This window comes from Glandiceps talaboti, chromosome 21, assembly GCF_964340395.1.
Source record: "Glandiceps talaboti chromosome 21, keGlaTala1.1, whole genome shotgun sequence".
Taxonomy (NCBI): domain Eukaryota; kingdom Metazoa; phylum Hemichordata; class Enteropneusta; family Spengelidae; genus Glandiceps; species Glandiceps talaboti.
This window is the reverse complement of record NC_135569.1, coordinates 3,098,015-3,122,298: the sequence shown is the minus strand read 5'-3', so window position 1 is coordinate 3,122,298 and position 24,284 is coordinate 3,098,015. Positions and strand designations below refer to the sequence as shown.

The following is a 24,284-nucleotide window of genomic DNA, read 5'->3' as shown; positions in this document are numbered from 1 at the left end:
GTTAACTGCCAAAAAATTTTACTGATAGTATTATTTTTCATTTGTTTACGTTGTGATAAGATCCCAAGATGAGAAAGGCCTAGATAACCGATAGAAAGAATATCTTATTCATTTGAAATATCTCGATGGACAAGATCGATTTCCCCTAGCTCTAATGCAGATTATAATAAGTTTCATAAGAAAAATGACAGATTTTGTTTTTAAAACAAATATGCAAATTAAGGAATTAATATGCACTGATTTCGTCGGCAAAACACTCCGAGACATCGTCTAATGAAGTATGCATACATACATACATACATACATACATACATACATACATACATACATACATACATACATACATACATACATACATACATACATACATACATACATACATACATACATACATACATACATACATACATAAAGAAATGCATAAGGAACTAATAAACCAGTCCGTATATATAGCTGTTAAATCCGACGTTTCGAATAAATATTCTTTTTCAAAGGAAAAATTGGCGAGACAGAGAAATGCCAGGTGACAATTGTCTCGCCAATTTTTCCTTTGAAAAAGAATATTTATTCGAAACGTCGGATTTAACAGCTATATATACGGACTGGTTTATTAGTTCCTTATGCATTTCTTTATACTACAGTCCTAGCAGCATTATATATATATTACATACATACATACATACATACATACATACATACATACATACATACATACATACATACATACATACATACATACATACATACATACATACATACATACATACATACATACATACATACATACATACATAAACACACACACACACACACACACACACACACACACATACTGACTGGCTAGGAAACTAACATCGTACTTAGATATTATATTATATTATATTCATTTGGTGATGCTTAGATATTGTGCTACATTGGTGGTACTTACAAGAGAGAGACAAACTTATATTCTGGATTGTTGGATAAAGACATGTGATATGAGAGAAAAATGGTTTTTAAATAACCAGTGCCCTGATTTTCTGATTTTGCAAAGCTATAGATACCCTCTGTAATACACAGTAGGTAATTATTACATATATTCATTCCTTTTTCAATTAGCTGGTATTTAATTAAAACATTACATATCTAGAAATGTAATTATAAACCGGCGATGTTTTGGAAAATATTTATTACCTATTAATTAATGTCAATATACCGCTGTATTAAGAATTATGGATCGTCTACTTAGATGTGATGATGTACTATTGTTGACGCTACATACATGTAGTTGAACCTTATTGATAAATAATTAAACTACCCAAAACATGTAATTTTGAATCATTACTGGGCTTTTTATCTCGCAATCAGGAAGTCATATCGTAGATATGGTCTGCGTAGAGTAGTCTGTTTATGTTATTGACAGGCTGTTTCCATAGAAACGTCTATGATGTGTATAATTAAAGTCGAACTTTTAAGTGGTCAACTCTAATGCATCTATGTGATGTGATTTATGTCAGGATCGTGACTTGTTGTGTTAAACAGTACGATGACTATCTCGACTCATGCCATATAGATATGTATTACAGTTGTTGTTGTTGGCGGTGGTGGTGGTGGTGGTGGTGGTGGTGGTGGTGGTGGTGGTGGTGGTGGTGGTGGTGGTGGTGGTGGTGGTGGTGGTGGTGGTGGTGGTGGTGGTGGTGGCGGTGGTGGTGGCGGCGGCGGCGGCGGCGGCGGCGGCGGCGGCGGTGGTGGTGGTGCACCAGTATATATATGGTATCTAACAAACACCTTTGAAAAATTGAAAAAGCCCTGTACTGGGGCAACTAAACTTTTTCTTTTTAGACTAGCTTGAAATACTTATCATTACTAAAGGCAACACTTGTAGAAATTTACAATCAATCAATCATGTCATTTCAAATCAATGTCGATGTACAAAGAAATATTTACATATAATTAACTGTGCGCGAAAAGAGTTTCACAGAGATTCCTTGTTATGCTGCCCTCTAACGGAATTTTTAAATTTGCTTTTGTTTAAAACAACAGAACCTTGTTGCTGGATGGATGAATGGATGAATGAATGAATGAATGAATGAATGAATGAATGAATGAATGAATGAATGGATGGATGGATGGATGAATAAATGAATGAATGAATGAATGAATGAATGAATGAATGAATGGATGAATGAATGAATGAATGAATGAATGAATGAATGAATGAATGAATGAATGAATGAATGAATGAATGAATGAATGAATGAATGAATGAATGAATGAATGAATGAATGGATGGATGGATGGGGGGGGGACAGTATGCATGGCATATTTTAATTCCAGGACGCTCATTACCTTTGTGTGATTTATTATAATCAAATATGAGTTATCCTAAGAAATTGTAATCACATTTTGTCTTTTCAAGTTAGACAGGGAAGTAAGAATTATATTCCATAACAATAGCACAACCAAACAAATTCATTACAAACTCAGGATGAATCAGACGTGTGGCTTTTATATATGGGTTTGGCAAAAGGGTGGTGCCATCGATAGATGGCGATGTATACAATCAAGATAGAAATACAGACAACGAGAAATTCAATTTTAAATACATTTTGTTTATATTTACTAAACATTTACATCTAAGCATTATTATAAATCAACATTGCATCTTTATCGTAGAACAAACAAAACAAGTAGTGCTAAACAAAAAAACACATGTACTTTTAAAAGTGTTACTAAGTTTACAGGACGGATCAACACCACATTCACCCAATAACATGTTTTTTGCAAATTCTGTATGTTTAATCTATGTCTTCTAAAATGCTAAAAAAAAGAGAGCTCTTCTTCTCATAAAATGATGTTCCATGTACAACTAGACCCAACTTGTTGTATTGATTTCAGGACGAAGTTGGCAAAATCAACTTACGTAAATAGATTACAAAAGAGCATTATTAAAGTAACAACCCGATCTGAATTTTATGATTTAACTGAATGGGTAGAATTAGAGTACATTTATATCAGTCGTGTTTGTAATTGTTTCTTAGTTTAGTTTGTTGCTTTGAGGGGCTGGGTCCAGCTAAAAAGCCTCAACTACACTGATAAAAAATTAGGAAACCACACAATTCAAGTCTATATGTCTTATCTGTTTTTTGTTTTCTGTGTCATTGTTATATATTGAACTTCTTGTTGTCGTTGCTGTTGTTGTTGTTGTTGTTGTTGTTGTTGTTGTTGTTGTTGTTGTTATCGTGTGTTTGTCTTTCAAGTTCTTGTTAATGTCCAACTTGTTGTAGTTTCTTCAGCTTTAAATTTCCTATCCTATCAATTTAAGTGGTCAAGTGGTTGTGTCCAGCTACTGTCCCTGACATATTTTATGACCCGAATTTTATTAAAATGATTTACGTGAAGCTAAATATACCAGCCACTCAGATCGTGCCGCGCGTTCGTCGTATTAGTACGATATTCATCGATCACGTATTTAACCCTCAAATAGCAGACAGCCAAGCTGATGCCACTAATTTGCATACAATCTGTTAAAACACGCATGCGTTAATCGTGCACTCAACATGGCAGCGAACAGAAGCGTGTTTTGCTTGGCTCTCTTGTTTTTGGTAACACTTTCCTTTGTAAACTGCAAAAAGGAAAAAGAAACTCTTTCAGGTAAGTGTATTCATTTGTACTTTTCAGGTATGAACTTAAAATGAAGCTTGTGTTCGTTCTAATTACATGTGGTGAGAAGTGGTCGCCAACTCCCCCTGCAGACGACGGGCTGTGCAACAAACCACTTCCGCATTGAGCAGAATATGTGGTACATTGTGAATTCGTAGAAAGTGCCTGAGTGGTGTCCGGTGAACTAGATAGCCGTCGTTGTATCTAGCGCAGTATGTATACCAAATAACAAAATTGTTAGTACCAGCGCTAGAGTTTGTCAATCGGACCTAGTATGGCCAAATTACAAGTTGTTCAACCTTGAACGCACTGAATCAGTGAGTGAATGGGCAGTGAGTGTTGTAGTTTACAATCGTAGGTATAAAGGTAAAACAAGTCTGCAAAAACTCAACCCCAAATTTCATCCTAAAAACAGATAACCGAATTGACGATAGAATTTTCTCACATTCAAGTTATTTGTAATAGAAACACCTTAGTTCTATTAAATCATATTACTGTTTATAGAGAAGCGAGAACTTGTAGAAGGTAACAACATTGCAGGAGAAATACTCGTATTACGTTGATCCCAAGTGATAGAGGGACGGTGGCTGAGCACAAATATAGACAACAAATAATTCGTTCAGTTTGACATAATATATATATATATATATATATTAAATTCATTCATAGCCTGATGTTTCCCAGCAACTGTTTGATAATCCCACTTTACAGTATTATCCACACCCTAATCTGAAAATGACTCTGACAACATATTGTATTAATTTTAACATCAGCATACAGTTCCAAAAATTAATTGTCAATATTATGTTACTACCTCATATTACGACAATTAATTGTGTGCAAATAAATCATTTTTCAAATATCACTCACAGTTTTTTTTGTCAGTCAGTCAGTCAGTCAGTCAGTCAGTCAGTCAGTCAGTCAGTCAGTCAGTCAGTCAGTCAGTTGAAATTAAATTATGTAAACAGAAAAAACATTGGCTTTCCTGTATATTGTACTACTATGGCAATCAAGGTCTCAGTTTACATGTACTAAGATAGACATAAACTAAAACTACTGTTACCAGATGATGAGATAGGCTAGTAAATTGTACTTATAGTAGTGTGGCATTTCTGATAACATCCATGATCTTGTAAGTTGTAATTGTACATTTTAAGACACAACAGGGGCACTGCTACATGTGTATCACCCACTTGTGTAATCAGCCACATGCCACAACAATAGTTTTAGTTTGTCTTAGCAAACCCTCAATTACCAAAGTAATAAAAATAGTACATATATTGGTCTATATGGTGGATAGGATTGCAAGTGATTAAGGCCAAAGAAAAAAATATATCTGGTTCTGGTCAGCGCGCACGTGCCCTGAATACCCTCGCGTCGATCCTTTTTTTTCGATAATTTTTGCTTTCCCATTCCTTATTTATTCCTGATATCAGGAGAACAAGTAGCTGAAATCTACCCTACATGCCAAAACTGCTTAAATACAAAGCCTAAACTGCTTTGAAGAAAAAGGAAGTTTTTCAAGAGATAAATATGATAGAACAGAGTATGTAAAGTGTCAAAAAAATGTGTATTTTCTAATTTGCCACAAAAAAAAAAAAATAGGAAAAAAAAAATTCGCATCGTCGCACCACTTTAGAAAGTTTACCCTGACCAGAACCAGATATTTTTTTTTTGCCTAAACTTGATAATCAGACATTTTTAATAGTATGAGAACAAAATCCCCACAAAGATGAGATCCTGTAACAAACAGCTGTTACAGACAATAACACTGTCATCTAATTACTAATAAATACTACCAATTATTTTTTTATTTGTACATTGTGAGTAGATTTAGAGAAAGCAGGGCTAATAATTACCAGCTGTGACAATGAACCTCAAACAAAAGTAAATGAAATGATTCATCATTGAGTTGTGAAGTCTGACCTCCAATTCCATTGCACAGCAGACACAAAAATGATAGTTCATAGCATGTTTAAATTTTACAAGTGTATGTACACACATTCAGTTTTTAAGTAAAATCTGGATAAAGTTAAAATTTCTTGATTTGTTTAAATTCACAATTTATGACAAGAATATCTCTTGACTGGGACTGTGGTACTTAATCAATGACTCTTCAACTTCTTGTCCTTTTCATATGAGAGTTGCCACTTTAAACCTCATTAACTGTTACAGAAATATTGTGACCAATGAGTATCTTTTCTTTAAGTCAAAGTTTTTGGGTCAAAGTATTTTACAAAATGTAAAATAAAATAAATTCCAACCTACCTACCCTATTTTATCATTTTTTTATTTTTGCCTTATATAAAAGTCTGAATAAAACAGTATAATATGATTTGTAGATTTAAAAAGTCAGCCATGTTTCAACATTTTGACTATTTTACCTGATATCATGAATGAAACACGGTCATTATAAATATAGACTATATCTAATGACATTTTGCCACATGTACATCGTTTGTCCAATGAGCTGTTTGAAAATGCCTGGGTCCAGATTTCTAGATCAACCTTTGACCTAAGTCATTTGCATAATAATAATTTTAGAGAGGGGATTTTAAGTATATAAATTTCATTGTGGAGTAAATAATGTCAACAGCATGTATGGAAATTTCACACAAACCCTCATAATAGTTCTTCAGAAGTATAAACTATTTATTCGTAGTGACACACTGAGCTATTTCCAAATACCATGTGGTGGGTATCATCCATGTGAGCGCATGATAATTATTAGCAATGATGTATGTACCAGCAGGTTGTAAGGACTCCTAGTACCAGTAAAATGACATGTGAAACGACTACTGTATAGAATAAACCATATGGACAACCCATATTCACTTTATTGCCATAAAATATACTTCATTAAAAAGGCACAATTAAATGTTAATATAATCTTGTAATTATCCAATTAAATTAAAATAACATAAAGTCAGTTTAAATTTATGAATCAGTAATTGTATTGCATAATCTACATTTTTGGAATTTTAGGCAGAAAATGTTATTTTAAAAAAATGAAATTTTCAGTAGTTAGATATCTCAAGAGTTTTTGTTCACATTGTTTGGTATAATACAGCAAGAGATTGAATAAAGTGAAGACTGAAAACACAATGGATAGTTTGAATGAATTTAGAAAATAGACAATGAAAAATAGACAATGAAAAATAGACAATGAAAAAGGACTAACAGTAACTTTATTATGCATGAACTTAGGAACCCCAAAGATATTACCCTGGTAGTTGAACGAAGGCTTCGGTTTTCTAAGATAGACACAAACCAAAACTATTGTTGCAACATGTACAACAGTAATAAGCTATTGAATGGATGTTGGTTTAATTATAGTCTCAGTAGTGAGGGGTCTCTGAAAACTAGCTTATTTAGAGTTCCTTGAGTCTCATTAGGTAGGCGTCTCTGAAAACTAGTTTATTTAGAAGTCTGAACTTGCAGTGTTGTTTTGGGACTTCCAATATTTACACTATCTTGATTACAGGGTGATTAGAATTGCACAGCTGAGGAACCACTATCACACGCTTGTGTAATCTACCATATTGAAGAACATATAGATTTAGTTTGTAGCTATCTTAGTAAACTGAAGGCTGTTACCAGTGTCATAAGTTGTTCCTCATTACTGCTTCAGAAGTAGTCTGTACATTGCAAAATGCAACAAGTGCTTCCTAGTTTTAGAAAGTTTAGAGCTCAAAATGTTGAAAGACAAATTACTAAGCACAATAATGATGAAAGTCCTTAGTTTAGTAGCTTGGTCAACAAATTGTATATCTGTATAACTTTATAATTTGTCAGTGCTGTAGTTGTCGTTTTTTTCTCATGTGTCCTTATTTTTTTGCTCAATTGAAATGAAGATCACAAACATTGGTTCTGTGCTGTGGAATCATATTCTGTAGTAGTTTTGAACTTGGAGTAAAGATAAAAAAATAAAAAAATAATTTACCTAGTGTATTTGGCCAAATCACTCGGTATTCTTCAGCTGGTATTGTATATGGTTCAGGGACATCACATCTATTAGGTATTGAACCATATACAATACAAGCAGAACTGATTCAGCCCAAATATCCTAAGGAAATTATTTACACATTGAGTTTTGAAGAACTACAGAAAAAAACTCTTTAAAAAACCAGTTTTATCATTCAAAGAAATGTTTCATCTTCAGATGCAGAACTTGAAAAATATGAAGAAATGGTAGAATTGAAAGGTGGTAAATTTATGATGGGTACAGATGAACGTACTGCCAGAGATGGTGAAGGACCACCAAGGAAAATGGCAGTTAAACCTTTTAAAATTATGAAATATCCAGTCACCAATAGTGCTTTTAGGTAAGGAAACAGTCTCAACATATCCTCATTAACAAAGATTAGTACATATCCTGGTGATGCCAATGAAATGCTGGCAAAAATTGTGGATTGGAAAATACTAGGTTTCTGGCAGTGTGAGTTGTAATATTCTATTCGAACACAAGTTTTCTTCTTCCACTTTTGATTGAGAAACAGACATGTTTCAAACAAATCACCTGTCCTTCTCTTCAGTGTCTAACTTGATCTGACAGAATGATCCAAATTTACTGGAGGTATTAGACACTGAAGTAGGACAAGTGATTTATTCGAAACTTGTCTGTTTCTCAATCTAGAGTGGAAGAAGAGAATATGTGCATTACTTTTAGTACTTCCATGATGAACATACATAGTGTGGTATACTATTCTATGTTAACCGTGTTCATTTATCTAATTACCAAGGTAAGAAAAAATCATGAAAATCATCATAAAGAGATAAGAAAGTTGTCCATCCCTGACAATGCCATGAAGTGTTCTCTGTGTAATTAGGAGCAATATTTTATGTTTAGAGTCCAAAAACCACAATCTTACCAAAAAAAAATAAATATAAAGATGCACACTTTTAGAAGAAAACAACAGATGTAGGAAAGTATTTGATTGAGAGATGATAGGAGGCTAAGTAAGACTACGTATATAGTGGTGGAGGTATATTATGAAGTAGGGAAAAGACAATACTTGTATACAATCACTAGTTAGACTGGGTGGTGAGTGATGATTTGTCTTTGTAACTATGGAGTTCCACAATACAATAGGGGAAATACGATCGTAGAATAATCCCAGGGTTGGAGTTTTGTCTTGATGGTTGTGACAATCCATCATTATAATTGGAAAGACTCAAAAAAATGGGGAGGGGGTGGAGGGTGGGGGAGATATTTTCAGAATAATCTCTGGTTGGAAGTGGTGGCATGTTTTTGTCTTTGTGGCAGCTGTGGAGGTCTATTATAAAATAGGGAAAATATGATACTAGTATATTCCCTCGATTGGAGGGTGTAGATGTTATGTCCATGGAATGCCATCATGAAATTGGAACCATTCATGTGTTTGTACATCTTGTTTTAATTCACATTGTCAACAAAGTCTGTGCTAAATATGTCAGGCACTTGATATACCACTGCAGAGAATCAAGATCTAAGTTTATATCCATGCACACGTTCTCCTCTCCCATTTCTGTTGAAATTTTACTATGGAACTCCATCAAAAGTGGAAGAAGAGAAATTGTGTGTGAATCAGTCCTTTTGTTAAGGGTGGTAAGCAGGTGGAATTTACCTTGGTTCCCCCATGCATTTTATTAGGATTTCCCACCAGAATTATAGTACAATGTACAATGTATGGACAGCTTGACAGATTTTTCCAGATTTATCTCCTCTGTTACCAGGGCTACCATACCTTAGCAAAACCGCTGTGAATCAATACATGTCCAAGTTCCGTGGTAAACATACACAGTGTTGTAAGTTTATATTCATGTAGTGTTTAAGACATGAACCAGGCAAGTGATCTAATGACCTCAAGATCATGACAATGTACTTTTTGTAAGTTCAGAAACTTTAAAGCAGTTATGTTTTATGACCAGTTTCAATGTGTTGTTTATTTTGGAAGTAGTAACTATCCCTGTTTAACTTTACTTATTTTTATAGTTTGTTAGTTTTTAATGTCAACCACTAAAACTGTACTGTTTTCATGTCTGCTGGTATCATTTAATGACTTTCTCCTATCTACTTTTTTTGCAGAAAATTTATCAGAGCAAAAAAATTTAAAACAGAAGCAGAAAAATTCAGATGGAGTTTTGTTTTTGAAGCTTTTGTGAAAGAAGAAATTAGAAAAAATATCACGGAAAGGATAGAAGTAAGTGCAATTATTATCTCCTTATACATATGGAAAAGGCACGGTGAAAACCTTTTCATGTGAGGTTGCAAATTTTAAAATGATTTCCTAACTTTTCTACCAATATAGTTCTGTATTTAATTTGCATATGTAAAATTTTCAAGTGAATTCCCACCTTCAGGTACACACCTCACGACAAGTGAGCTAGACCATCATGCAATGCGATTTGTATGCTCGCATATACTTCCAGAGGACACCATCTTAAATCCTCATATCTTCCTATACCATGCACCTATATGCTAAAAAGTTACTTGTTTGAATGATTTTGGCAAGAAGTACAAGAAAAAAGACAACTATGAAGAGAAATACAGTAATTTAGCAAAATAAAATAGGTACCATTCTCTGCCTGTACTATACAATGTATTTTTCAAATAAATGAATGAATCAATGAAATTTATTTCACCAGATAACAAAAATAAGCTACATTTTCAAAGAACATACATATGTACAAATATACAAAATGAATACAAAAGAAATACATAATTTTTATCTGATATGGACCATAGAAATAGTTCAGTGGAACTCGTCTTGTCCATGCAATGACCCTTTCAATTTTCTATGACGTCCCATATTTTGTATAAATTGGTAAACTCAGTGCCTGCATAGTTCAGTTACTTAGTTATTAAGTCATTACTTTGGAGTGGAAATTGTCAGGATCCTGACAGCCAATCACATCATGCCAACACTGAATACATTATTTATACCATAAAATATAGTTTTATAGGGGCTGTAGGGGAGCACCATTAAAAACATATGGGCATACATTTTAGATCTGCATAAACAGAAGGTCCATTTATTGATCACCCGTCAATTTTGGAAAACCATTAGACCCATCATATCCTTTGTTCAACTAGTAATATTGTTTGTAAGATAGGGGCTTTGTTAGTATGAATGAAACTCATGACATAGCACCCCTATGTCTCCAATATTGTTATACAATATAAGAAATTAATGATATTTGGCATTATGTAATAAACCACTTAGTAGATTATTTAATCATCAAATTTGAAATAATTATTTTTGTCATATGTAAATATGACGATAGTAATTCTGCAAATTACATGTATTCCAAAAATACATATTTGAGTTCGTGTTTGGTGTAATGGTCTTATGCATAAAATTTTAATGTAATACATATTTTATAAATAAAAAACTTGCATTTTTGACAAACCAACCCACACCAGTCCTACATTGAAAGGGGTAAAATGGTGAGAATTTACTTCTATTTTGGTGGGAATTTTTTTGTCAAAGAGAAACAAGGTACTTTAAGACTGTAACTTAAATTAATAGAATTTTGCACATTGTGTTCATCTACTTCACATATAATTGTCTTCATATGTACTTTCTTTACACCTCACCAAATCACCAAACTATCACACACTCTTTTTTTGATCAATGAGTATCTTGTCTTAGAGTATTTTGAAATCTACTGTAAGGCAAACCTGTGATCATTGTTGTATATAGTCGAAGCAACATGCTACATGAGATAAAAACAGAAACCATTCAAGGTCAGATACCATTAAGTTTGATTATTACCACCAGAGGTTCCACAGTGGTCTATTTATACTATAACATATTGAGGTGAAAGCCTGATGCCCCATAAACTTAATTTTTGGTCCACGACCATCGTTGTCACTGTGACAATGTTGTCAATTTTAAGCATTTGTAAGCTGTGTACAAAGTCTCATATAAAGCCAAAAATAGAAGAAGAAAAATTAACTAAAATTCTCACCTACCTAAACCTATTGCCTGAAGTTATGTTATTGGAAACAAAGTTACATTTGTTTGTGTTTAGTAATGATTTATGCAGACAATAAAGAGCTTTGGAGTGTGATATCCATTCCATAATGAGATTATTCAGAAATTTATATGAGGGCTCAACACCCTTATTACTTTGTTAAAGTGAAAGTGGCCATTAGATTAGGTATTTATTGTGGATTTTAAATTAATAAAACAATGTTAACAAGGTTTCCTACGTGAAAAATCAATGTGAAACAACATATACCAAGCCCTCGTTTGTAACTCCATAAATTACAAAAGATAAATAAATGTGTAAAATGTTTGCATTGTACGTATGATAACAAATTTTTTACACATTTTTCAGCTTTTTTGCAATTTATTGACTTAGATTTGGCATATTTTGTTTCACATTGATTTCTCAAGTAGGAAGCCATGATAAAATTGTTTTATAAATTAAAAATCCAAAAGAAATACCAAATCCTCATCCATATGGCAACTTTAATTTAAAGAAAATATAGCTAACTTTCACTGTGAAAGTTTTTAATAATTTATCTCAATCTCAATTTCTATTTCTTTGATAGACATCTCCATGGTGGGTGCCAGTACCAAGAGCTTATTGGAGACAGGTAAGCAACTATATTTAGTTACCCACTGTAATTTTATCAATTCTGTTTCTGTTTTTTGTAATTTTTGCAAGGAATATGTAACTGTTAAATTAAACAGGAAATACAGCCTTGACATAAAACTATATCTGTGTTCATAAGTAAGTATCAGGTTTAATTTCTAGACTCCATTATAGTTTCGGGTTTCATTGACTAACCAATTAATGTACATACATCCTGTACAAGATAGATTAAGTACAAAGAACAAATACAATCCAATTTATAGGTTGGTATATATTGTTTTACATCGATTTTCCAACTAGGAAGCCATGATAAAATTGTTTTATAAATTGAATTTATAAATTGATTCTTACTTTGTATTTATGAGACTATGTTTACATTGGACCAGCTATGTTTTGTAAAGTATTAAAGACATGTATCTAAGTATATATAAAATGTACATGTACCACCACATCAATAATATTCCATGTAGATGGGTTGGTATGTATACCACCAAGGATAAGTTGTACTGTACAACAAAATGCAAAGTGTTTCTGTACCAGCTTTTATGGTTGTGATGTAATGTTAAAAATATGTTTGTGATCCCTCAAACAAAACACAACACAACATAACACAATACGACACGACATGACATGACATGACACGACACAACACAACATAATACAACACACTGCACAACACGACACGACACGACACGACACGACACGACACGACACGACACGACACAACACAACACAACACAATACACACTGCATAATATTTTACACACAACTCTCTCTGATTTGTATTGTTGGACATCATCTCCTTGAAGTCAGACAAATCTCACCAGTGTACAAAGGCTGGTAAAACATTTTGCCATTAAAATTGCAAAGCCTAGAATTGCCACTGATGAGTTTCTGAATACCTATTTTCATCAGTTCTGGTATCAGTGATTTATTGTAGAAGGAGTAGCAGTTTTACAAATTTATCAACAGATTTTCTTGAAAGACATGCAAAATATTTGCAACAAAACTGAGGTACCCTTCTATATTGTATGTATGTATGTATGTAAACATGTGTGTATTTAACACATTGGTCCATGCATTGTCATATGTAAATGAGTTGGTAGTAAATTAGCATATTATACTAGCAGATGACTGAGGTGTATATTGTATGTATGTATGTAAACATGTGTGTATTTAACACATTGGTCCATGCATTGTCATATGTAAATGAGTTGGTAGTAAATTAGCATATTATACTAGCAGATGGCTGAGGTGGCAGTGAAGTACATCTTCTGAATTTACATAAACCATGAAGGACAGCTGGTGGCTACATATATGGTAATTCACTTGGGTGTGGCAGTAATTTATTTTAGTTAGTAGAAAAGTGGCCATTTTGGATGTGGGAATTTGCTCACTCCTCAATTGATATGGTCTGTAAGCTGTAGAATGGTATAGGAGTCCTACATGGAGAATATCTTGACACCATTAACTCCATCCTTGCTTGGAAACATATCACCTTTAACCAGGACTGTGAACTTTACTGTGTATGGACAGAACCCTTTGTCATTGTAAGCAAGTTTCAACTTCACCACTCCATGTGTTGTGTGGTAGTTACCTGTCTGTTTCCAAGTCCAGTGCTTTCACACAAAACTAGAGGCATTTAGTACAGACTTTGTAAGTAGTATTAATATGCTATACCCAGCAATCAGTAATTGCAAAGTGTGTGCTCTATTTCATTGCAATTAGCATTATCTTCTGAACTAGACAACCACAATGTTTAGCTGTATAAAAAATTGCACTCATTTTTATTTGATTTTAGTAATAAGACTTAGTTCAAATTTGAAATTGTGATCTGTTGTATGTGTGTGTTCTTTCTTATTTCACCAATGCTAGTGGTTCCCACCCAGTGTTTTTCTTCAGGGTGGCAAGTAGGTAAAATCTACCCAAGTTCCCCAGTTATTTTACCAGGGTTCCCTACCAGTGTTTTGTTAAGGTCAGTAAGTAGGTAAAATCTACCCGAGTTTCCCTGTCATTTTACCAGGGTTCCCCACCCAAAGTAAAATACAGTGTATTGGAAACTATGCCACTTTTACCATATTCCCCTTTTTGTTACCGGGGTTCCCCAACCACAGCAAAAACACTGCCACCACATTCTGTACTTCCGTAACAACTTACCTACTTGTATTTCTATCACTTACAGCCAGAAGGACCTGGTAGTACGATCAACAACAGACTAAACTACCCAGCTATCCATGTTAGTTTTAATGATGCCAAACTTTACTGTCAGTGGAAGGGATGGAGACTACCATCAGAATATGAATGGGAGTATGCAGCTAGAGGAGGACTCGACAGTAAGTCTTAACCATTGATTTGTTTTTTGTTTGTTTGTTTGTTTGACTTTATTTAAACTCAATAAATTGTTGAGCCAAAGGCTCTTCTAACACAATGTGGAGTAAGGGAAATTTACAATATTTACATTAGAACATGATTTATTGATTGACTGCTAGAACATTTAATTGAGGCACACATGCACACACACACACACACACACACAAAATGTACACACCCACACACACACACACACACACACGCACACATGCACACAAGCACACAAGCAAGCAAACAAACAAACATGCCTTTACATGTACAATGGATTATAAAAATGTTAGGAACCTTTATTTATATGATTGATGATATTAATCAAGTTATAAAAATAAGTTTCAAGTTTCTATGGTGATATGAAATCATCCTTGTATTACAAGTGTTAAGTGTTCTCTCAGATAAACATGTATCACCGGTTCCCAGTACAATTGAACTGAAATGAATTACCAATAAATCTTACTAGTATATATGGTAAACAACTTTCTGTGTTTTTACAAGTATGGAATACACATTTAGACTGATTAGAATCTCATTTGTTCAGAAGGCGTAACCATAAATCATTGTAAGTGTAGTAAAAGAATCCTTAGCTGTTGGCCTAGTTGTAAGTGGATACTACACTACTGTAGTATATTTACAATCTCAGTATACATATTTTGTTTCCTCCAAGGACACCCCCCCCCCCCACCACACACACACTAGTTGTGGTTTTGTTAGCATAGAGACTTGTCATGTTCATTATCACAAGTAGTCTGTAAGATACGATGTGAAACACCCTCTTCCTAGACATCGAGACTTGCCATGTTCATTATCACGAGTAGTCTGTAAGATATGATGTGCAACACCCTCTCAGTAGACTCCGAGACTTGCCATGTTCACTATCTCGGGTAACTCTGTAAGATACAATATGTAACACCCTTTCAGTAGACTTAGAGACTTGTCATGTTCATTATCTCGGGTAACTCTGTAAGATACAATATGTAACACCCTTTCAGTAGACTTAGAGACTTGTCATGTTCATTATCTCGGGTAACTCTGTAAGATACAATATGTAACACCCTTTCAGTAGACTTGGAGACTTGTCATATTCACTATCTCAGGTAACTCTGTAAGATACAATATGTAACACCCTTTCAGTAGACTTGGAGACTTGTCATATTCACTATCTCAGGTAACTCTGTAAGATACAATATGTAACACCCTTTCAGTAGACTTAGAGACTTGTCATTATTCACTATCTCAGGTAACTCTGTAAGATAGGATGCTACTGTGTAATTGCCACCCTCTCAGATGCCACTTCACAGAGAAGCTAGACTCTCACAGTTTTACTACTAACTGTCTTAATATATCAGTGATAAACTACAAGACCAATATCTAGTACTCAAGGGTTAACTAAGACTATACACAAACAGCAAAAGCCCACTCTCTGCAAAGTAGCTTGCCACTTTCATAGTGAGTGGGCTTTCACCATTTCTGGATAGTCTTCAATAACTGTTGTGGGCTAGATTGGACTTGCAGTTTATAGGAAACAGCCAAACTGATAAATTAAATCAATTAAGTAGTGAAGCTGTGAAAAAGTCTGCAGAGAAGCCTGACCCAATCTAATGAGTTACAGTTTAAATTTTGATTGAGAGCAAGGGACATATTTAAATTTACTGTATAAATAAGTAGCTATAAATCTAGCTTTGATCAGAACACATTACTAGAACTAATGATTTATTATTGAAGTGATGTAACCTTGTTGATTGTTCATTCAGTGCAACTACACATATTTTATTCTTGAACACTTCACTTAGCTATTAGTAATGTGATATAGTAGCTGTGTAAGGAGACAAGAGTTGTAAAGTCAGTAAGAGCAGCCATCTACTTTCTTAACATACAACACACACTACTATTAAAGTCAAGAATCCAGTCATATAGTGATGTTTGGCTCCTACCTTTCCCCCCAGTCTGTAATGGTAGTTTTCATGATCCAAATCTAACCCCACATACACAAGTATATGCATCAAATTGCCATCAAAAACATTTTTAACTAGAAATGCAACAGAATATGTGATACAAAGTGGAATACGTATCCATGGATTTGACCAACTAAGAGAGTAAATCACACTTGTATGTTGTGTTGATGTAATGGGTTTCAATGACGAGGTATACTAACAATGCGTTGATAGCCTTGACTGGGTCAGGTCAGGTCAGGTCAGGTCACCAAGGTCAGGTCATAAATAACATGGTTCTGTTATTTGATCCACTATAAACTTTACTACATGCTGAGCTAGTGCTATGTACCAGAGAAATGTGAATTTGTTATAGCTGTAATGATTTTGATGTGGGTTGCCATTCACATGGTGGCCTTATTGTGTACAAGAGGAGAATCACCCCAGGCAGTATCATCAAGAGTGGTATATTTAGATGTCAACCTCGAGCTCCTCTCCATCCCCATCCCCCCACCCCCTTCACTAAAACCAATGTTCTTTATGTCTGTACCTTATCAAGGTAGTCCTGTTATTGAGTACTATAGGTTAATGACCCTCTGTGTTGGATTCACCACAAGGCATATAACCAGCAGTGGTAGATGTCGACCCACCCTCATGCCCCTCCCTCCCTCCCCAGCTGCAAATGTGTTTATATCATTGCTTACACTCATAGTGGCCTTATGTGTATTACACACGTTAATCACACCCCCACACCCCCATTATTGAATTCAACTCTGGCATATCACCAGCAGTAGTACAAAAATGTAGATTTCACACTTGTGCCCCCTCTCCTTCCAAATCCAAATATTATAAATCAACAGAAAACACAAAGTTATGTCAACAGTAATTCCACATTCATTCTTTGTAGTGCAATTGTAGCATCTGGGTTTACTTCTGTTATATTATCATATAGGTTTGTGTTATTCTATCTTTCTGTTTTTATATGAAAGCTGTTGTTATAATTCCCATTGTACGATTAGTAGGATGAATACAATGAATAATGTGATTCTGATTCCGATACTGTACAATTTATAGAATACTGGAAATCTGGGCTAAAACTCTTATTTTGCTTATTCGATGGAAAACCAAAATGCACAAATATTAGTAGCAAGTCTGACTAAAATGCTTCTTGTACATGAACACAGTGTGTATAATTCTTGTTGGTATAGTAAAACATTGTCTTTGAGATCTAGCTAAAAGAATGTAAAATCGCAAAATTTTCTTGTGGTTAAAATACCCAGGTTTGGCCTAACAAGAAAAATTGTGTGGTTCTGATTACACATAATTTTAGAATAGATGGGGCATGTAGAGTTTTATTTCATTTTATTCTATATTTTTTTCATATGCTAGTGTCTAGTTCATTTAGTTATGTTTTCCGTTGTTTTCCGAATGGTCTCTGTGTTATTGGTTTCTTCCCATCAGATGTACAGCTATTACAGATTGGAAGAACAGCTTTATATTGTCTTTTTACATTGATATCAGTTTCCGCATCCACTATTTCCTGTGAGACTTCATAATTTTTGCAATTTTATTATTTTTTTCTTGACTACATAAAAGAAAGGTTTAGAGTCTGCAGTGAAAAGCTAGGTGGGGCCAGGTAACCGGAACCAAACAATTATTTTTAGACCATTACACAGTATATTCCTATACATATATATTATTTATTTGCCAGGTCGAAAAAAAAAAATTTACATATCAAGTGAGGAAAATGAAATAATCAAGTAATCACATCGCCAATGAGAAAAAAAAAGTATATATAAAAGAATAACTTGAACTTCTGGCTGGACCACAAAAATAGTTTGTTCAAACTAGTCGAGGGGGGGGGGGGGGTGTCACAACTGCTGTGAGAGTTTAATGAGGTATACAAGAAGAAAAGGAAGATGGTGATAAATAGATAAACACTTTATGCAAACTTTACTGTTATAGTCTAAAAAGACCTGGTTTCTCTGTGGAATACAATTTTTTTTAAAAACTTAACCACAGATGATGCAAAGGTATGAAGGTGTACATGGAAACAGAAGTAAACTTGGGTTGGTCAGGTTATCGGAAACACTATTGTTTTGTTTGGCGTTATGAACTAGCTCTCCAAGGATAGTGAGTGGTTACCTTTCAGACTAGACCAAGAGATATCCCGTTACGCACATGTATCTAATAAAAGTATTATACCAGTTACAAAATTAGATTAGTTTTGAGTTGACCTTGACCCTAGGAAATAGTTTTGGAAATTCAGAAAGTTTCGACCAACTGAACATTTCTTTTCTCGTTCTCGTTTACCCAGACTCACTTGGGGAGGTCTTGTAGGCACAGCCCCCAGTGGCGAGAGTCTGGGTAAACGAGTCTAAGGGAGGTCTTGTAGGCACAGCCCCCAGCAGCGAGAGTCTGGGTAACCTAGACTATTCTTTTCTCAGTTCTGTTCAACATTTAGTGAGAGGTATGATTGGAATGAACTGTGTTCCCTTAAAACGTATACTTTACAATTTAATGTAATTTTGGTGGATTACAAATTGAGAACGCATTATGCTACATTCCGTACTAGGCTGGGGATCTCTTCATGGAGTATGTTATAAATCGTGATTACAATACCATGGAGTAGATGGGATTATTGTCATCAGTACTTTACACACTAAGGAGGCTGACTGTTTTTAGTGAAACAGTTATTAACATTGTGGTAAGAGCTTTTGCCAATCATGAGAAACAGCTGGGGTAAATATTCCATCCTCTTACATGAGGCGGCTATAGGTGATACTGTAACAATTGTTAGGGATATCCAGACAATTACCTGTATTCTGATGCTGTAAAGGTATTTCTAAAGCATGAAGACCATTCCCCATTTCATGATTAGGTAATTTTCAGATGAAAAGTCGATGAATGGGATTTTTTCGTGAAGAAGTAACCCATTTTTGTGGCACTTATTTGTAGCTGTAACTTAAGTTTTTTTATTTTTGATCAATTAACAATTTATATATTTACTAAAAACTTTAATACCAGTGATTAGACATTGTACATGTTGCTGAAAGGTCAGTTTTATCCATAACTAGTATAGTAACAGGTTAAAATCATGATCACGTTGAGAGTGAGGATTCAAAAATAAATTTAGTTTGATTTATATAGTAGAGTGTGTACAGCTACACAAATACTTTTACCCACAGGTGATTCAGTACTGTTCAGGGTGTATAGTATTATGGGCAAGTCTAACAATACTGTTTCAAAAAATGTCCCAGTTGTAGAAAGTATAGTTTTATGGTGGTAAAAGGGAATATTCAGTTCAGTTTGTTAAGAAAATAAAGTTGATAGATATACAAACTATATATAGATAACCCTCCTTGTACATTTGTATAAAAAAAAACTAAAATTATGAATGAAATCACTTCATCAGTACATGAAATTTGTGGTATTTTTAATAATCAAATTTCTTTTTAATAAGTAGTCAGACACTTTGCCAGTTATATTTGTTGTAGTAGAAAGTTTCTTTATTCAACTAACCTGTATTGTAAGAATGATAGATAATAATCCTCTTTCTACCAGGGACTATTTTTTGACGTTAGTGTACTGATGTGATGATTTGTAAACAAAGCACTACAAGTTGGGAAAAATAGGAATGTCTGGCCATGTAGAGTAAATATTTATATATAATCTCCCGGTATTCCAAATGAGTGCTACGTCATCGAGGACGAATGATTCCCCTCATGTCCGCTGTATCCCTCCGAGCCGATAGTAGTTCCAACCATATTACAATAGTGTGACGTCAAAGTATAGTAATATGAAATGTATGGATTTCATATTACTATACTTTGACATCACACCCTGGGAATATGAGGGTGTATGTATATAATAATCCTTCTTATTTGTCTAGTGTGCAGTGACTAGTGAGTTTAATTATGATATATCATAAAATGACAAATGATCTATGGATTATAACCAATTTATGGCCAATAAGCTACCATCTTGGATTCCATTAAATCATATCATTAAAATAAGTGACCTCAGAGACCATGGGAAACATCTGTTACGTTCATTTTCAAATACAGTTTACTTAGAAAGATCTACAGCTGTTAATGTCATCATTTGTTTTTACCACAGAATTATTCCAGAACTTAGAATCTAGCATTTTAGAAATTTCTGAACAATCTCGACAAAATTATTTTACTAAACCGAAAAAGTGTAGTTAGTATTGATCATCCAAGTCATTTTACTTAAATATCTTTTAAAAATGCTGCGAAAATGAGCAAGGTTGTAAAATAACAAAACAAGAGAGAAATCATAAGATATAAGAAAACTTTATTGTCTCTCCTAAGAGAAATTATGATGACATGGTTCCATACATTAAACATTGATGAAGATACAATATAAAAATTTAGTCTTAAAAATGAAATACAAACTCCCAATAAAAGACTAAAAGACTAAAAGACTCCAATACATAATTAAATGCACACTATAAATGACAAAGTTTACCATTAAAATCTTCTAAATATTACACTGCTTTGACCTCTGTAAGTTAGAGATATTGATTATTAAAAACAAAGTTATCACAGCATTACCTCAGTTACTTTGATGATATTATTACAACTTCAATATTGACACTTAGTTACTTTTCCTAAGATTTACAGTTCCTCTTTCCATCCACCATTTATTGAACTTGAATTTATCTTTCTTTTTCAGGCAAAAAGTATCCTTGGGGATCCAGATATGAGAAAAATAGGATGAACATCTGGCAGGTATGTTACAGCGCCCTCTAGCAATTTACTTACAAAGAAGAATACTTTTGTTTTTATTTGAGCATTTTTCTTTATATCAACTTGCTGTTTCTGTACAAAGTAATATAATTGAAGATGTTGTTGCTACATTACTATAGAATATGTTATTTTTGATAATTAAAGGAAACCATGTTGTAAATCTTGGTAGATAGATTTGTAATAATTTACTTAGAGCAACGAGTGAATTTTAGGATGTCACTTAGTGTTTTTATTAAGGGTGGTAAGTATGTAAAATCTACCCAAAGTCTCCCTGTCATTTTACTGAAGTTCTCCACCAATAGTATAGTATAATGGATAGGACACTATGCCAGTTTTATCAAATTTCCTCTCCTTGTTACCAGGGTTCTCAGCCCTTAGAAAAAATACTTACATATGATGTCTTTATTTTCTGTGCTAAATCTGATTTTTTTAGGGAAAATTTCCTGAAGAAAACACCAAGGAAGATGGACACCATGGTTTGGCACCAGTTGATGCCTTTCCAGCACAAAATAATTATGGTAAGAGATTTTTATAAATATATGTAAAATCAAAGCAATCTGCCGACAATCCTTAACTGATTATTGAAGAAAAGAAATGTTTTTTGTAAAAATTCAAAATTTTCGACACTTTTTAGGCCAAAAATAGAACTAGAATGTTTTTTTATGAGCTCCATCCAAAATAATGTTAAAGTAGAGAAAATATTTACAAAAAAATCTAATTTTTGTTTTGCGAGATACAGTAATTATTGTAGTTGAATAGAAATACTTTTGAAGTTGTTTAGGAAATCTTCTTAGCACAGTATTAAAATAACAAATTCACTGAGATAGCCATGTCTTCTCTGTTTAAAAGCCAACTTAAAACTCATTTCATTTCTATTATTTGCTGCAGTCAAATTTATACAAGAAATTTGAAATCATTTCATAGAATAGACTGGCAGTTGTCCCTGGGGAGGTCTTTTAGTGATAATCTTCAAATGTTTGGTAAAGGAAAGTTTTCTCTGCTTTATTTCCAGTTAGATACTAGTAGTTTCTCTCAGCCATACACATTCTCCCAAATATTTCACAATTACTCAGTCAATTCACCATCTCGCACAAATAAACAGTCTTGTGGGGTTTCAAAAACATATTTTATTCAAGTAAAGAATAAAAAAAAGTCCAGACAAGATTTTCCAGCAACTGTAATACCACTAATTAATACATCATTCTGATCACTAATAGTTGTAGTCTAATACTCCATCTGTAAATTAATGACAAGTACAGGAAGTAGAATAATACTCATGAAATATGGTTGCTTTATTTTAGTGGCATAAAATGATAACTATTTACAGCCATGTTTTATAATTTTGTTTTATAGATATATACGATATGGTTGGTAACCATTGGGAATGGACTACTACACTATTTCAACAATCTCAAATGCCACCTGGGCAGGAAGATCCTAACCCTATGTATGTTCTTAAAGGTGGGTCGTATGTAGATACCAAGGATGGATCATTCAATCATATCGCCAGGGTAACAACAAGGTGAGTAGGTCACACTTCTCATTTGGACTCTAGAGGGCAGTATATTTAATGGGGCACAAGCTGAGTTATATGTATTATTTTTAAGCATAGGTTTTGTTACATATTTTAAAAAGTACTTGCAGTATTATACTTACTGAAGCACACTTGACTGAACTCACATGTGGTAAAAGACAATTTATAAATATGACGTATCAAAATGTTCAAGAAATCTCTACTAGCAATCAACAGATCTAACAATGTCAGAAGACAATATTGAGTGTGGTTCTATATCACTTGAGTAAAAAAACTTATAAATCCAGCTTGTGCCACTTTAACCAGCTATTGAAAGTGTTCATGAAATGCCTGATGTACCTGTCCTATTTCATGCAAACAAATCATGTCAGATTGTTGAATATGCTCATGACCCCTAAGCTATACTTCCAGCATTACGTATCTTGTAAGTGATAATCTATCTTTGGATGTTTACACAGTACTGTTGTCATGTTTATTTTAAATGAAACATTTTGCACAGTATTTGGCCAGTCATAGTTGGTGCTATAATTTTGACAACACCTGAATACCAAAATATAACAAGTTGTATGTTAGCAAAAGGCTGAAGTTAAAATGCCAAGGTATTGCTGAATAAAAACAAAAGATTGTAGTGTTTGACCACTGGGGGCAGCATTTGAGTCCATGAGTAGTATTTCATGCATAGATAAATTTGATATCTGGGCATTTAAAACTATTCCAATACTAGCACAAGTTGTCTACTGGTGATAAAACTGGAGATGTTGCTTGTATTTTCATTTGAATTCTGACCTGCAGTGGATATTCCAACTTCATTTTTTTCTTCATTAACAGGATGGGAAACACAGCTGATGCAGGCTCTGATAATTTAGGATTCCGATGTGCATCTAATGTTGAATTAGATAAATACAAACCTACAGGTACAGCACCTAAAGGAAAGAAAGCAGACAGAACAAAATCTAAAGAACCACAAAAACCTCCAACTCCTTCAACTCGACCTGTACCAGCTGATCTCAATGGAGACAAGAAAAAGGCAAAGAAAACTGAACTTTGAGTATTCAAGATATTTATGATTTTTAAAGAGGCTAGTTAAAGAAACCCTTCTATTTTTAAATTCTCTCTGGTGTAAAATCAATGAATCAACTCCTTATAGAATGCAATCATCATTTTCCCCCATTGTCAGAATAACAATTTAAGACAAACAGCTGCATTTTCATGCCAAGTTTAAACCTGCACCAAAAATTGTTAAAATACCAATGTTTACATATTTAAATCGTTAGAGTTAACAAAACAGTTTCTGAAAATGTTCCAGTTGTGAAGCTATAAAATTATGTCAGTGAATGACATTGGTACAACAGAAGCATATCAAATCTTAATATGATTTTTAAAAAAGGACAGCTTTTGAGGTAAAACTAATCATGAACATGCTTAAAATGATACTGGACTTTCCCCCTCTAATTA

The 24,284-nt window shown here is 33.8% G+C and overlaps 1 protein-coding gene across 1 annotated transcript; it reads left to right on the top strand.

Moving 5' to 3' along the window:
- Window positions 1-3,546: 3,546 nt before the first annotated feature.
- Window positions 3,547-23,941, top strand: LOC144451545 (inactive C-alpha-formylglycine-generating enzyme 2-like). The gene is made up of 9 exons (XM_078142420.1): window positions 3,547-3,633; window positions 7,805-7,967; window positions 9,710-9,824; window positions 12,185-12,229; window positions 14,411-14,561; window positions 21,222-21,277; window positions 21,729-21,813; window positions 22,649-22,817; window positions 23,658-23,941. The coding sequence occupies exons 2-9, from the start codon at window positions 7,831-7,833 to the stop codon at window positions 23,875-23,877; spliced, it is 978 nt and encodes a 325-aa protein (XP_077998546.1). The 5' UTR covers window positions 3,547-3,633; window positions 7,805-7,830; the 3' UTR covers window positions 23,878-23,941.
- Window positions 23,942-24,284: the final 343 nt, after the last annotated feature.

Excerpts from the sequence above, each read along its gene's own strand:
- LOC144451545 (XM_078142420.1), top strand. The coding sequence starts at position 7,831 with ATGGTAGAATTGAAAGGTGGTAAATTTATGATGGGTACAGATGAACGT. Across the intron at positions 9,825-12,184 it reads ATATCACGGAAAGGATAGAA|ACATCTCCATGGTGGGTGCC; the intron begins GTAAGTGCAATT and ends TTTCTTTGATAG. Across the intron at positions 22,818-23,657 it reads ATCGCCAGGGTAACAACAAG|GATGGGAAACACAGCTGATG; the intron begins GTGAGTAGGTCA and ends CTTCATTAACAG.